The sequence below is a fragment of the Cebidichthys violaceus genome, unplaced genomic scaffold, assembly GCF_023349555.1.
Source record: "Cebidichthys violaceus isolate CVI_PGR_0920_01 unplaced genomic scaffold, fCebVio1.0.p SCAF_28, whole genome shotgun sequence".
NCBI lineage: Eukaryota > Metazoa > Chordata > Actinopteri > Perciformes > Stichaeidae > Cebidichthys > Cebidichthys violaceus.
This window is the reverse complement of record NW_027176461.1, coordinates 4297314-4311720: the sequence shown is the minus strand read 5'-3', so window position 1 is coordinate 4311720 and position 14407 is coordinate 4297314. Positions and strand designations below refer to the sequence as shown.

The following is a 14407-nucleotide window of genomic DNA, read 5'->3' as shown; positions in this document are numbered from 1 at the left end:
GCATATCTCAAAACCTGAAATGAAAGTGAAAACAGGAACTGTGCTGTGATCTGCTCGGTTGCAGATATATCTCTTCAGCTCAGTTTGGGGCGAAAGCTAGAGTGGAAGAAGCAAGTTTGCTGTGAGCTCTTTGTTGTGGAAAAGTATCTGTGTCTGCTTTGTGTAAGTCGCTTTTGCTTTCAATACTTTGGAAACCAAACTTATCTGAGATTTAAGTCATTTAAAATGCTAAATGTTCAGTTCTGTCATCTTGTGGTCAGATGTTGCCGTGTGTTTATTTAATGTTTGAGGCGACAATTTCCTGTTTTCGAACATTAATAGGTAAGGACCACATGAAATGAAAACATGCCCTCTATGTATAGCAGGCTTCGCGACGGTAATGATTCAAGGAAAATGGTAAGCCTCTGTCAAATAGTTCCCTCTGGTTTTGATGACGCGTTGTTGTGACTCCTGAACTCGTTTTTCTATCAAACTGCATGTTGTTAGAGGTCGACCAGCTGTTTGACGTTAGTTCTGGTTCTGGGCTGTCTGACCGTCATCGGGATCCTGCTCGCCCTCGCTGTGCTGAAAAGACCACCAGCCCCCAAAGATCATGAGACGCTTCCTCAGGAAGCTGGTGGGAGCAACTCCTCTACGGACCAGTGCAGGTAATAATCCCTCTGAAGATGTGTATATATGTATTTATATATATGGTAGTTTATTAGATGGCTGAATAACTACATTTGCTTCTACTTAACATAATGTTAAACTGTGGATCAAAGTATATTTGATACCTGTTAGAGTTACAATTTAACATTTTATAGCATGAAATTTGAGACTTGAGTAGTAATGGTTATTTTTAGACCTATGTAATGATGCAACATAGATCTCTATCATACAACAGTAGAATACTGAATTACCATGTTCCTTTATAACTATCTACAACTATTGACTTAATGGTCAATGATTCTGAAATTGTTTCTCTATATTATAATGTTCACCAGTTCCGTTTCAGCAGATGTCTTTGTTTCTCTGTTAGCATGGTGCTGGTGGAGAGCATCCCTCAACAAGTGAAATACAAAGCCAACGAAACGCTCGGGATCCCTCTGGAAGATGTCTGGAAGGATCTCATCGCCATGGCAAAGGACCGCGTTGAAGTGGCCTCTTTCTACTGGACTTTGACTGGGGAAGACATTAACGTCAATTCTTCCTCTGACATGCCTGTGAGTTATTAACTAAAATAGAGAGAGAAACGTGAAAACATACACATCAACTCTTTGGGGGTTTTTTTTTATTGGAAAATGCCTATATTACTGTGAGTCTGTCCTCTGCAGGGAAGGGACATTCTGAAAGATCTTGAAGAACTGCCCTCCAGGAACGTATCCGTCCGAGTGGTGACCAGTGTTCCAACCGTTCAAACGAACTCCACAGATTTAGAGATCTTGAAACAGAAAGGTTTGGAAGCGACCGTTCTTGTTCTCGACATTCACTGTGATGATTGGTGATGCGTTGTTTGCACCAACTTCCCTTAACTGCAGTTCCCTCTTTGACTATCTGTAGGAGTTCAGGTGAGGAAGGTGAATTTTGGACGCTTGACAAGGGGCGTCCTGCACAGCAAGTTCTGGATAGTTGACAGAAAACATGTGTTTATTGGAAGCGCCAACATGGACTGGAGGGCTTTCACACAGGTAACACTTACAATCTATAATTACAGATGCTTATTTGACACCTTAATAAAGCGCCTCCAAATTATGTCATAATTCACTTTTAGGTGAAGGAACTGGGAGTAGTTGTCTACAACTGCTCCAGTCTAGCAAAGGACCTCCATAAGATTTTCCTGTCCTACTGGGTAATGGGACAATCCCACAGCTCCCTCCCACAGCCCTGGCCTTCAAAGTATGACACGGCCATCAACAAACATCACCCCCTGCTGGTGAGAACCGATGAGGTCTCCAGCAGGCTGTACCTCACAGTGAGTTCCTTTTAGGTTTCATTTCCCTTTCACAGGACAGTTATTGTGATGGATAAAGAGCTGTCTCTATTTCAAACAGAAGTGATCGTACAGCGTGCGTAATTACAGTTTCAACCACCTCTAAACCTCAAACTGTTACCATGGCAGTCAGGTTGTATGCATCAAATGTTTCTGTTGGTATTATTATTAAATGTTTGCGTTTCACCCCAGGGTTCTCCACCATCATTCTGTCCTCTATCGAGGACTCAGGACCTGGAGGCTATTGTCTCCATCATCTCAGAGGCCGAACACTATGTCGATGTCGCCGTCATGGAGTACTTCCCCACCACACGCTTTGAAAAGCCTCAGAGGTGACACTCAAAAAACAACAACATTTGATTCCATCAAACTATTCGCCTCTTTATCTTTATTTCCTCACCTTTTTTTTCTTTTCTTTTAATTGAACAGATACTGGCCTTTCATTGATGACGCCATCAGGACCGCTGCATTCGAGAGAAGGATTAAGATGCGGATGCTGATCAGCTGTGGGCGGGACTCTAATCCAGCCATGCTGTCCTTCCTAAAGTCTCTAGCCTCAATAGACAGCCCTCACCAGGGTATCAGCATCCAAATAGTAAGACATGAAAAAAAACATGGATCTGCTGGGTAAAAACGCTGATCTTTGCCTCTGAATTTTCTTTTTCTTTGCACATCGTTCGCTTTTCAGAAACTGTACATTGTGCCTGTGGGAAACCAGTCTGACATTCCGTATTCCAGAGTCAACCACAATAAATTCATGGTGACTGATAAAGTCGCCTACATTGGTGAGTGACAGATTGTCTTCAGGATTATTATTCCCACACATTTACTGTTGTCGGTTTTGTGGCCTGTGAATTGGTTAATATTTGAACAGATAACGTTGTGCTGTCTCTTAGGTACCTCCAATTGGTCAGGGGACTACTTTCTGACCACAGCTGGAGTGGGTCTGGTGATTTCCCAGCATGCTTCTCAGCCGGTATGGAAGACCAAGGCCCTGCATGGTCAGCTGAGGGCAGTCTTTGACAGAGACTGGTACTCTGAGTTTGCTGTGCACCTTGATGACCTGGGGCACCACCCAGACTGTGCATTATCAAAATGACAGAAACCTCTTTTATAAAAGTACAATGTAAGTATGTTAAATCATATTCACTGTAGTGGCATAGTGATGCAAATTCTTATGTCATCCTTCTCTTCTTTTCTCCAAGCGCTGATTTTCCGGACCAGAACTGAGGGTGACCGAGTTTCTTCACTTCCTCCACGTCATCCAACGTCTTGTATTGGTTACTGTATCAAGTCCGAGGTACTGGTGGGGAAACGCCCCATGTAGGATTGGCCCTCAGATCATCAAGCTGCTGGATTTGTCCAACGTTAATTCAAAAGTGAACAGCCCAATTTTGAAGCTCTTAGAACTGTTGTTTCTTACAGCAATGCTTTCTGGGACTTATTGTTGACTTTTACAGTTGTTTGTTTAACTTTTTACCGTGTGTATAAAAATCGTTTTTAACTCGACTCAGACTGAATAAAAACTGAAACGTCTTTGTACAATTTGTACAATCTTGTTGTGATCCAGTGTTTATTTAATAAAAGCTATACAAATGTATTGTATATCTGTATTTTTGTATGAATGATTTATTTGGCGATAAAATCAGGACAATAGAATATTTTTAAGAACTTTTTAAAATGTGCAACTCTTTGGCACAATGGTATAGTAAACTTGATTCTAGTTTTGAGGATGTTCAACCAGAGGCTCTGTAACATGCAGAAGAATCTGTCATGCTGAACGGTTGTGCAGGTGTTTAGTTTTTCCAACGTTTTTTTGTGTTTGAGTTTAGTGGTTTGAGGTTTTATAACTTTAGGTTGTGAGATTGATCCTTATGTGGTTTATTGAAAAGGTGAAGGAGTGAGATATGCTGCAACGCAGCAGGAATGTCTGTCATATCAGATATCGGCACCACTGCGGAGGTGTACAACGGAGTACGAGTATCTCCTCCCGTTGTTTCAAGGGGATTTTGACATACTGTGCTATGATTTTTTTTATGACTTTATTTTGACATAATATGCTATGACTCTTTTATTGTTTCAACATATTACTTTTTTTATTATTTCTTTGGACATTCTATACTCACTTTTTTAATGATTTTATTTTTCGAAATACAACTATGACTTTATTATGACTTTTATCGACATGCTATACTATTACTTCTTTTAACATAATATACTCTGACTTTTTATGACTTTTTGTGTAATACTATACCATGACTTTTCAAACGTATAACATTATGACTTTTTTCGACACACTATAATATTACTTTTTGGACGTACAATAATAAGAAAATTTTATGACTTTTTTCGACACTATATTATTAGTTATTTCAACATACTACACTATGACTTTTTAAGACTTGTTTTGACATAGTATATTATGACTTTTTTATGACTTTTTTTAACATAATAGAATATGAATTTTTTTGACTTACTATAATATTACTTTTTTATTACTTTTTTGACATAATATACTATTACTTTTTTTGACATACTATAATATGACTTTTATGACTTTTTTTCCACATACAATACTAACACTATATTACTATTTTTGAAACCCTTTTTTTCTATGACTTTTTCAACATACTATACTATGACTTTTTTATGACTTTTTATGTCATACTATATTATGACTTTACTAAGAATGTTTTCGACACACTATACTATGACACTTACGCCGGCCGGCGGCCACTGCGACATGTATGACATACTAAACTATGACATTCTTTTTAAGGACTCTTTTGTGACATACCATATATACTTACACTGACATATTAGGACTTTAACATACTATGCTATTGCTTTTTTTTTTTTTTTACATATTATACAATTACTTTTTAATGACTTTTTTTGACATACAATACCATTACTTTTTAAATACTTTTTACGACATAATATACTGTGAATTTTTGTTGACTTTTTCTAACATATCATACCATAATTCTTAATTACTTTTTTCAACATGCGATACTTTTTTTGACATACTGTAATAGTGTTTAATCAACCAAATTATTGGAAAATATCTATGTACAAATGTTTCCTTCAACAATGTAATGTGATTGATTGATTCTTTATGACTGACGGGATCTTTGCATGTTATTCCCCTCCCTGGCCATAGGAGGCGCTGTCATTGAAACCCTGTTTCCGCAGTGTAGGCGCAGGGCGGGGCTCCGGCTTGAGTACGTAGTACGTGTGCTTTACAGCCCTCACAGTGGTTAGCTTGAGACCAGTAAGCCAACGCTAAAGCAGGAGTTAGAATCATGGTGCTGCTTGAAAATGATTCGGTAAGATTAAGAGCATATTGTTGATTATTTCATCTGTCGACGTTTTTGATCATAAACTAGAAATTGACGCTGTCTGCATTAGTTTAGCTGTCTAGTTAGCAGGCAGCCACAACGTTAGTCAAGCTAACGTTAGTCGGACCCATTAGCCAGCATGCTATCATTTGGTTGAAGCTAACGTTTCGGTTTCGTGTTAAGCTTTAAGGCTGGCAAATGTAGTTATTGCACTTTCTAGCATTTTAAGGGCCATACGCAGACGTTGGTCACGTAGATATTTGTTGAACTGGTCATTTTGTTTCGTACATAGACGCCAATCTAGCAAAACCTGAAACTTAAGTTAGCATTCAGTAACGTATCATTTCAAGACAGCTAACGCTAAGTTACGTTTCCTGAAGCAGACTAAAGCAACGTCAACGTTAAACAACAAATACGTCTCCAGTTGTAAAGCCAATCAAAAATGTAACGTTATATGTCAAAGTTACATTTGAGGCAGTACAATCAATCACTACCACAACCTTCCAAAATGTCCCCGAAGGAGAGTAAACACCCCAAAAGTTGATTTTACATACATATTTAATTAAAGCCTTAAATCTTTGTTTTTGCGCCGTTGTCCAGTTTCTCACAGAGCTCACGCGGCTGTTCCAGAAGTGCAGAACATCTGGCAGTGTTGTCATCACGTTAAAGAAGTGTAAGCACCTCTTTGAGTTTCCTTCAAGTTTAACCTGTAAATAATGCCACAAGTTTCCCCTTTCATCATTTAAGCCACTGGAATGTGTTTCTCGTTTCCAGATGACGGGAGGACCAAGCCAGCTCCCCGAAAGGGACACACGGAGACATTTGAACCAGCAGACAACAAATGTCTCGTCAGGGCATCGGATGGCAAGAAGAAGATTAGCACAGTGGTGAGCTTACCGTGTTTCCAATGTGTTGATGTTTGATCAAAGAGATCTCTGATATTTTGCCGGTTTTTCATAAAATGTTAATGCTGACTTTTCATTTCTTTCTATTTCAGGTCAACACCAAAGAAGTAATCAAGTTTCAAATGGTAGGTTGAGATAATTTTGTTTGTATTTCAATGGTATTTTGAAGCTATTGTTCTTTGGTCACTGTATGCAGATTGTCTTGATTGGGTCTCCTTGATATTATTAAAATGATCTCGATATTAGTCTGTCTTTGAGAACGGAGCTGTGAGAACTTCATCGTGAACTTGAACACCTCTTTTGCAGGCATACTCCAATCTCCTTAGAGCTCACATGGATGGACTTAAGAAGAAAGATAAGAAAAGCAAAAGCAAGAAAACCAAAGCCACCCAATGAGAGACGGACTCTGTAACATAGCCATGGGTACCTGAACTGGCCTGTGGGATCCTAGGGAACGGCAAAAGGCCTTCACTTGGTCTGTCGCCGCACCCCGCTTTCGACCCGTTCACCCGAGGCCTCAGAATCGCTGTTCATCCACTCGGTGACCGCTTTGATATTGTGCCATTGTTTGCATGGTAATGTCTCATCCCTGGCATTTCGGTGCCATTGGAACCTGAGGATTTCTCGTACAGGACGAAGCAAGTCAACTTTACTGAATCTCCACCATTTCTGCTTCGGAACCAGGTCATCAAACAGCTGTGTCACCCCTGGAGCCAAATCCATGGAGCCCAATGATTACCTGCCGGTCATACTATTTAATTGTTAGAGTCCATATTTATGTTATATTTACGGCTGACCTGTGAGCTCTGCTGCCGTGTTTCAATTTGACCTTTTATCTTAAGAAAAATTCATAGACGTTTGTATCTTCTTTTTTTTTTCTTCTTTTTTTTTTAAAATTGTGTTTAATAATTGAATAAGCATTGACTTTACTGCCAAGTTGCTTCAAACGCGTCTAAATGAGAGCAGATTTGATGTATTTTTTTAAAACCCGTTTTACTGTATTAGACTTGATATTGGAGATGAAAATTTACTTTATTCAATGATCTTGTTTTACCTCCTGAAAGCACAATGAATATGAATATTTTTGTTTTGACTCAGTTTCATATCATGCTATAAAACCGGCCATCTCAAACTGTTGAACCCGAACAAAATATGTAGTTTCAGTTAATGTGGATAATTCAGAATTATGACATGACAAAAAATGTTAAACGTTGATTTTTATTGAAAGTTTGTTATGAATACAGAGACAAAGGTTTTGTCTAATTCTAATAACGTCATTTCCGTTCATCACAATTGCAAGGCAGGTTTAACTACAGCTGCTGTATATTGTCAGCCATTTGTACCGTGCTCCCAGGTCCTGACCTCATGGAAGAGGACTGCAGCGGAAGTTTAAGTTCAGAAATAAAGTGCTCTGTTGAAAGTTACTGCAAGTTTGCTTTTGTCCATTTTGAGTAAGTGGCAAACGACGACTGCGCTAAATGAGTGATGTAGAAAAGGAGACGGTAAATAAACTATATATACATTTACACCTTTCTGTGCTGCGCTGGTAGAAGCGGTCCGGCTTGTTGAAAGAAGAAGCCCCTCATAGCGCCGTGTTCTTCTTGTCCGGTCTGTCCTTCGGGGAGAGCGCTAGGAGGCGCTGTCTGTCGCTCTCCTCCTGGTATCCCTGCTTCATTAGGCTGGTCACAAACTGAAACATGGTCTGGATCACAAAAGATACATATTGAGCTGGGTCAGGGTGCCCATTTTAAATTGTGTGGAAGGGAAGTATGATTTTTGTATGCAGACATCATTGCTGCACTATCACCATCTTATGTTTATATCCTGTGATTGATTTTCCACCCAGGGCCTTAGAAATACTAGTGAGTAGTAAATTGTCTGTGTGAATTAGTGCTAAACAGTGCTATTAAATATTGTTTGGCTGTCCACAAATATGCACCAAGGTTGGAGGATATTGAATAAGGAGGATTTGCAGGAAGATATGTGTAGCTATTATTTCTTAATATATTATAATTTTTTTATTATATGTGTAGATATTATTTTCTCTTAATAAAAGGCGTTTGGTGTTCATATATGAAACATTGTAATTAACCAGTTACTTACAGAAAAGGTGAGGAAAAAAAGCTTTTTATTGGACAAAATGTACGGCGTGTAGCAGTGATCAGTGCACAATTTACTAGAACAATTTTACATCAATATATTTTTTGAATGACTATTCATTCATTGAAGACCAAGTAGGATGAGCCAAATGTTTGGCATGACAGAAATAAAATTGGAACTGACTAAATTGAACCACTAGAGGGCCGTAGAACAACATTAATTGAAGCAGAAAGATGTGCAGAATTGTAAACTGAAATTAAATATAAATATAAATGTAAATATATAGATATAACATGAAAAATGAGAGCACATAATTTCAGATTAAAGTAGATCTTGTTTAGATGTGTTTGTCCACAAGTGGATAATGTTTTAAACCCCCTAAAATGTATTGAGGCCTCTGCGGTCCAATAAAGCTCCACACTAACCCTAACTTCACTGGAGGAAAGAGAAGTCTCCATTGTGTATAAACACCGAGTCGGAACAAACGTCATTCGAGCGTCCCGGTATTAATAACACAAGCGATCTTGAAGTGACGTAACATGATGTGACAGAGAACATGTTCCATTTCCTCAATATGCTCAATGTTTGGTTCAGCGAGATGTAAATTCCTCATCAGTCAAGCTTGTGTTGCACTGGTTCCTGTTTACATGGCTCATTGGAGAACTCTGACGCTGATGCGGGCTGGACAACAAACCGTCACTAACGCTGACATGCTGGTTGCACACATCAAGCCTATTTCACACAGCGTTCACCCAGGATGGGTCGCTGTAAAGGTCTCTCTCATTTAACGCTCACATAAAGAGACACACAGGTCACTCAATGGCACCACTTACCTTCCATGCCTCCTCGAGCTCAGACGTCCACCTCTCCTTCAGGATGGGCTGCACGGCACAGATGAATTCTGCTTCGACGTACTGTAAAACAATTACGGGAGAGCTGATAGGCTGTATATGTAACGCTGTGGTAACTAGGATGATACCCAGTTGGTGTGTCACTCCATTGCTATCATTGTTATTTGTATGTGTGTGTCCATTTTGCAGTTTTGTGGGTCAATTCATTCAGCTGCTTTGGTTTAGATTTAGTCTCAGTATAATGGTGAGTCTGATTAGAATATGTGTAGTCCTCTATAATAAAAAAGAACAGCGTCACAAAGACACACTGTGCTAAGCACCGTTGGGACCGCTGCTCTTACACTGTAGTACTTAGGCGGGGCGTTGTAATGATAATGGCTTTTTCCCAACTCCAGAGCCAGAGCTTCCAGTCTCTCCAGCTGGTCCAGTCTAGCCACGCTTTTCTCGATAAAAGACATAACCCTAAAAAGAGATGGAGGGGGAAAAAAAACAAAAGGGACACCCAGTTAATCGTGAATTAGCAGTGGACGACTATCAGCTGAAACGACACCGGTGTGTGCTGAAAGACTGCGCGATGATCAGTTTCACAAACTCATATGCCGAGAAAGATAAACACAATTGATTTCACATCATTTCAATCCAGCTCGCACTTGATGATGCAAAATTGCACGATTACTTTATCCCCCTTGAAAACATGTTTTATTTCCCCGGCGCAAAACACGACAGGATCAATTTTCTTTGTTGCTTTTGTAGGTGTTTTCCATCACCGAAGGAGAGTGTGCGTGACAGTTTTGAAGATGAATATAGAACAATGGGTTGGAGTTGGTTTATCTCACTTCCCTCTGTCTCGTTACCACCGTGGACATTTATATCCCTGAGTGCGGTTGAAGGGTCATTTGGCCTTATCGCTGAATTTGAGAGCAGCCGGTTTCATGCCGGGATGCGTAACACATTTAGTCTGTGCGCCATAATTGGCTTCTTTGGCCTCGTGCATCGAGCAACACACACACACACACACACACACACACACACACACACACACACACACACACACACACACACACACACACACACACACACACACACACACACACACACACACACACACACACAGAGGCCTGATGCTCCTTGGAAACAACAGACAAGTGGTTGTAATGGATGCTACACGCTCTGTCTGCAGCAGAGTGGTAAGCAGCGTTATTATGATACGACTGTACCGTTTTGTCCTGGCACTTATCTTATGATTTGTGTATTACACTGCACTGTGTGCAACATAGTTGTATCATGTATTGTTAAAAAAAAAATATGAGTCTGGTGATATTCTGTATTTTTCCCCATAAATAGACCAAAACAACTATGCATTGATGCCAGTATTGAGTGTTGCCTTAAGGCTGATATTCCTGGGTGCCATGTTGCTCCCTTGTTTTCCAAAAGCTATTAAAAGGAATGCATGAGCCACAGCGTTGCAGTTGTTTTATTTCGAGTCAGTCGCACATACTGTACACCGTCCTGCTGCCGCAAATACTCACTAGAGCAGTGATTCCCAACCAGAGGTAATTGTACCTGAAATATTTGTGGAGGGGCTCTGATGATTTGAGAAAGAGGAAATTATTATACATAAACTAGGATTACAAATCTAACAAGGTTGGTAATCACTGCAAAAGAGCACAAAACTACAATGCAGCTGTTTTAGGAAATTACTGAGCCTTATTTAAACTGTTTCTAAAGATGTACTTCTTTAGTGGGAACCAATGGGTGACTGGTTGCCTCATACACATCAGGGAAGTGTGTATTAGCTTTGAGTCTTTTTATGGGATTTGTAGACGAGAAAATGTATAATAAGACCAGCCATGTTCTACATTACATAGCAACTGGGATGTTTATCATCCTGAAAGAAGCCAATAAACGAATGACACACTTTGATCTTTTAGAGTAGGCGAGACAAGAGGCTGCTGGATATCAATGTGCTCTCCTGCCCGGCGTATACCATGCAGTTCCCTGCTACGCTGTCGTCGGCTGGTTTGTTCAGTGTTGCTCTGGATGATGCTGATGTGCTGCTGTGTTCTGTTAAGTGCAGTGTGTGGTGACTGACCGTAGGCCGTGTGCCCTGAGCTCCCGGCTGGTCCGCAACCTCTCCAGGTCCTCCACGTCTCGGAACAGGAAGAAGACGTCCTTGCATTCAGGATGGGTCTCAAACAACCTGTTACCAAGACAACAACAGTGCACGTCTCTGAGAGCCAACCTGTCATATTAAATCCCAGAAAACAAAACAAACCTCCTCCCCCCCCGGTGTTCCCCAACCAACATGGCATAACCCCGAGAGTCACACAACCGTAACCCTCTAGTCACAGTGCTGAGTGTGAATTTGTAACTTTCAGCTCATCATCATTCATTTGGAGGCTTCTAACTTCTTCTTATCATCACTGACCTCCTTTTTTTCTTTTTTTTTTTACACCCAACAGCTGCAATCAGTAACAGGCCATGGTGGATCTGTGAGTTTGTTAGCCAGGCCAATTCACACCCTCATTTCCACCCAGAGCTGTGATGAGCCACCCTGCCCCGTCAGAGCTGGAGGCCCCGTTAAATGGAGCCACTGATCTTGATAAGAGTTTTGCTTTTCTTCTTTTTTTTTAACCTCAATCAATTTCCTTGACCAGAGCCTTTATGCATCCTGCCTTCCAATCAGAGTCTTCCTTCCTCAGCTGAGATACCTGTAAATAGTCATGCTGCCAGAATACACAGCATGGATGTGAGTGTTGTTGTGCTCACAATGAGATGCAAGGCTTACGCTAACTCTGTTTTTTTTTCAGAATTAAGTCGTGGGAAGGAAAGATAATTATGGCAGGAAATATGAGCACTTGTGGGTGTGGCAGGTCAAACCAAAGCTTATGAGAGTGTCTAGATGTTTTTGAGTGACCTGACTAAGAAACGCACCTTTTCATATGTCTACTATTGTACAACGTTTTCATCGTCTCCCTGTTTTATATATGTGCAACTCCATAGTTTGGCTCACCACTTTCAAAGTATGATCTTACTGTGTTACAACTGGTAGTGCAGACATTTTAAAATGGAAAGGGTCTGGGCTTATAGTTACTAATTCTCATTACTAATTCATGAGAAATATTCAGGCTCTACTCATTACAAAGTATTAAGAATTCACGCTTGATTAATTGACATAAACTCATTGTGTAACGCTACAATGTTTGCACTCCAATGTAAGCGGCTTGGAAATGCATACCTCCTGCTCACCGGCTTTATTTCCACTGTTTACACAGCATTGTGTGCTGTGTCAATGCTGTGTCATATGCAGACAATGTAGCGCTATATAGCTCTAGTGGAATTTTAATTGGCGCTGTTCAGAGGCTGTTGTAACTATTTTGGCACTGAAGAACAGGTCCCATCTAAGTCTTAAGAGCATCTTATTTTGGTTTAAATTGGGGGATCAGCCCCTTGCCAAAGAGAAAGGTCTGTTAAATTAAGAGCAAGAACACAAAAAAAACGGGTGATTCTGTTCTGTTATTTGCTGTAACAATTACTGTTCAGTCATGACACACAAACCCTGACAGCCGGGGGGGGGGGGGGGGGCCTGACCCACAAGTGGCCCATGAATTTCCAAGCTAACACGCTAAGGTCATCTCTTCAATTGTTACTGTCACCCAGGGGACCCATGAACTGAACTTCTAGCCATGTGCCCCGTAGTCTCTTTAATGTGAATGTCGCAGCCTCTTTATCCCCATTCATTCGTTTTACTTCCCTGTCATAGGTCAGACATGTTTTCCCGGACGCAGGTCGTCATCCTAATTGATCAAATTAATTTTCCTGATGGCTCAAGCCTTTAATTGTATAGCACTACGGCAGACCCGTGGCAGTGTCTCATTATGTAATGTTGTTAAGATGTGATATGAAGTGATAAGAGGGGAGGAGGGGTAGTTTGCTCTGAGCTCTAAATGAAACGCTGTGGGCCAGAGGGAAGAGCAGAGGGATGTGCTCGGGGTGGAGGGCAGCAAGATGTTCACTTTGCGGCTTGTATGAAAAGGTCAGGCATAATGTCATTATCAAAGCGGGACAGAAGACCTTCTGAACACCTTTTGTCTTTTTGGGCCAGCAGGCCAGAACACAGGGCACACTGAGCTGTCTGGAAAGGTTAAACTGATAAGTTGCTCCTTTTCTGTGTGTTATGATGATCACGAGTATGAGCCTTTAACACACACATGATATGGAAAATACCATTTGTTGTTGGATCTGTTGTGTCTTTTGACTGCGAAATCCACAATATTTAGGCTACATTTATTAAATTCTATCAAAAAAAAAGCATAAAATGTCTAAAGGGAGTCAGTGTTTATAAAGGCTACTCAGTTCGACTTGATGGTGACACGATAATATTCCTGATCCTCTGGCTTTACATGTTCTAATAGCCTACCCTTCAGCCTGCTACACGAATTATCTCTTTAATTGTGAATTATTGACATGCAAACAACACTGAAAAAGTACAGAAGAGGCTTAACCGTTTTACCTGACGAACATAATAATCCCAACTTTGGCAATATCGTCCCGGATAACTTTCCATGAATCCTTGATCATCTGAATCTGATCGTCGCTGGGACACGCAGCAGCAGCAGCAGCAGCAGCAGCATCCTCCTCTGTAGTCCTCTCACTAAACTCTGCCTTTGCTGCCAGACCTGATATTGCGCAGCCCATTCTTCACAGACAAAAAAAAAATATATGTATACAATTATATATTTGCGCCAGTCCAGAATGAAAAAAAAACAAGAGTTAATTGATTTTGTGGCAGAGGAAATCAGATGTCGCTGGCATCTGCGCCTCGAACTGCGCCTTGGACTACACGCGTCTGGCCGGTATATCGGACCGGTGTCAAGTTAGTAAACAGACAGTCCGGCTGCAAGTTCTGGTCAATGGTTCAAAATAAAACCCCTCGTCGATGAGAACAGATTGCAGGGGGTACTGAGGAGCATTTGCGCTTTTATGTTGAAGGATTGCCCTGAAGATTTCCGGTGTAAGTCCGTCTATTCATGGCGGACTTGACGCATCTTTTGACGCAAAGATGAATCAGTTGGGAGGGAAACAGCGCGCTGAGCTCCGTGGGGTGCTCGGTAACCTGAGGCAGGGCCGTGCAGTCAATTTAAATAAAAGACAGATGATAACTTATTACATTAATAAAGACGCATGCACAAGTGACCACTTTGTACTTAATTAAAGCTGTTCCAGGCTGATTGTCAATAA

At 40.7% G+C, this 14407-nt stretch overlaps 3 protein-coding genes across 3 annotated transcripts; 2 read left to right on the top strand and 1 right to left on the bottom strand.

Annotated features, from left to right (window-relative positions):
• The first annotated feature begins 78 nt into the window (after positions 1-78).
• Positions 79-3574, top strand: LOC137880522 (5'-3' exonuclease PLD4). Its single transcript, XM_068721933.1, has 12 exons — positions 79-162; positions 322-396; positions 487-647; positions 1019-1202; positions 1314-1434; positions 1540-1667; positions 1751-1951; positions 2162-2301; positions 2399-2564; positions 2658-2754; positions 2866-3095; positions 3175-3574. The coding sequence occupies exons 2-11, from the start codon at positions 346-348 to the stop codon at positions 3066-3068; spliced, it is 1452 nt and encodes a 483-aa protein (XP_068578034.1). The 5' UTR covers positions 79-162; positions 322-345; the 3' UTR covers positions 3069-3095; positions 3175-3574.
• Positions 3575-5202: 1628 nt separating this feature from the next.
• Positions 5203-7639, top strand: srp14 (signal recognition particle 14). Its single transcript, XM_068721914.1, has 5 exons — positions 5203-5298; positions 5911-5983; positions 6085-6197; positions 6308-6340; positions 6522-7639. Exons 1-5 carry the CDS (start codon positions 5275-5277, stop codon positions 6609-6611), a joined length of 333 nt encoding a protein of 110 aa, XP_068578015.1. The 5' UTR covers positions 5203-5274; the 3' UTR covers positions 6612-7639.
• On the bottom strand, positions 7633-14034 carry xgb (x globin). Its single transcript, XM_068721913.1, has 5 exons — positions 13680-14034; positions 11259-11366; positions 9508-9628; positions 9149-9229; positions 7633-7917 (listed from the first exon to the last, which is right to left on the bottom strand). The coding sequence occupies exons 1-5, from the start codon at positions 13862-13864 to the stop codon at positions 7798-7800; spliced, it is 615 nt and encodes a 204-aa protein (XP_068578014.1). The 5' UTR covers positions 13865-14034; the 3' UTR covers positions 7633-7797.
• Positions 14035-14407: the final 373 nt, after the last annotated feature.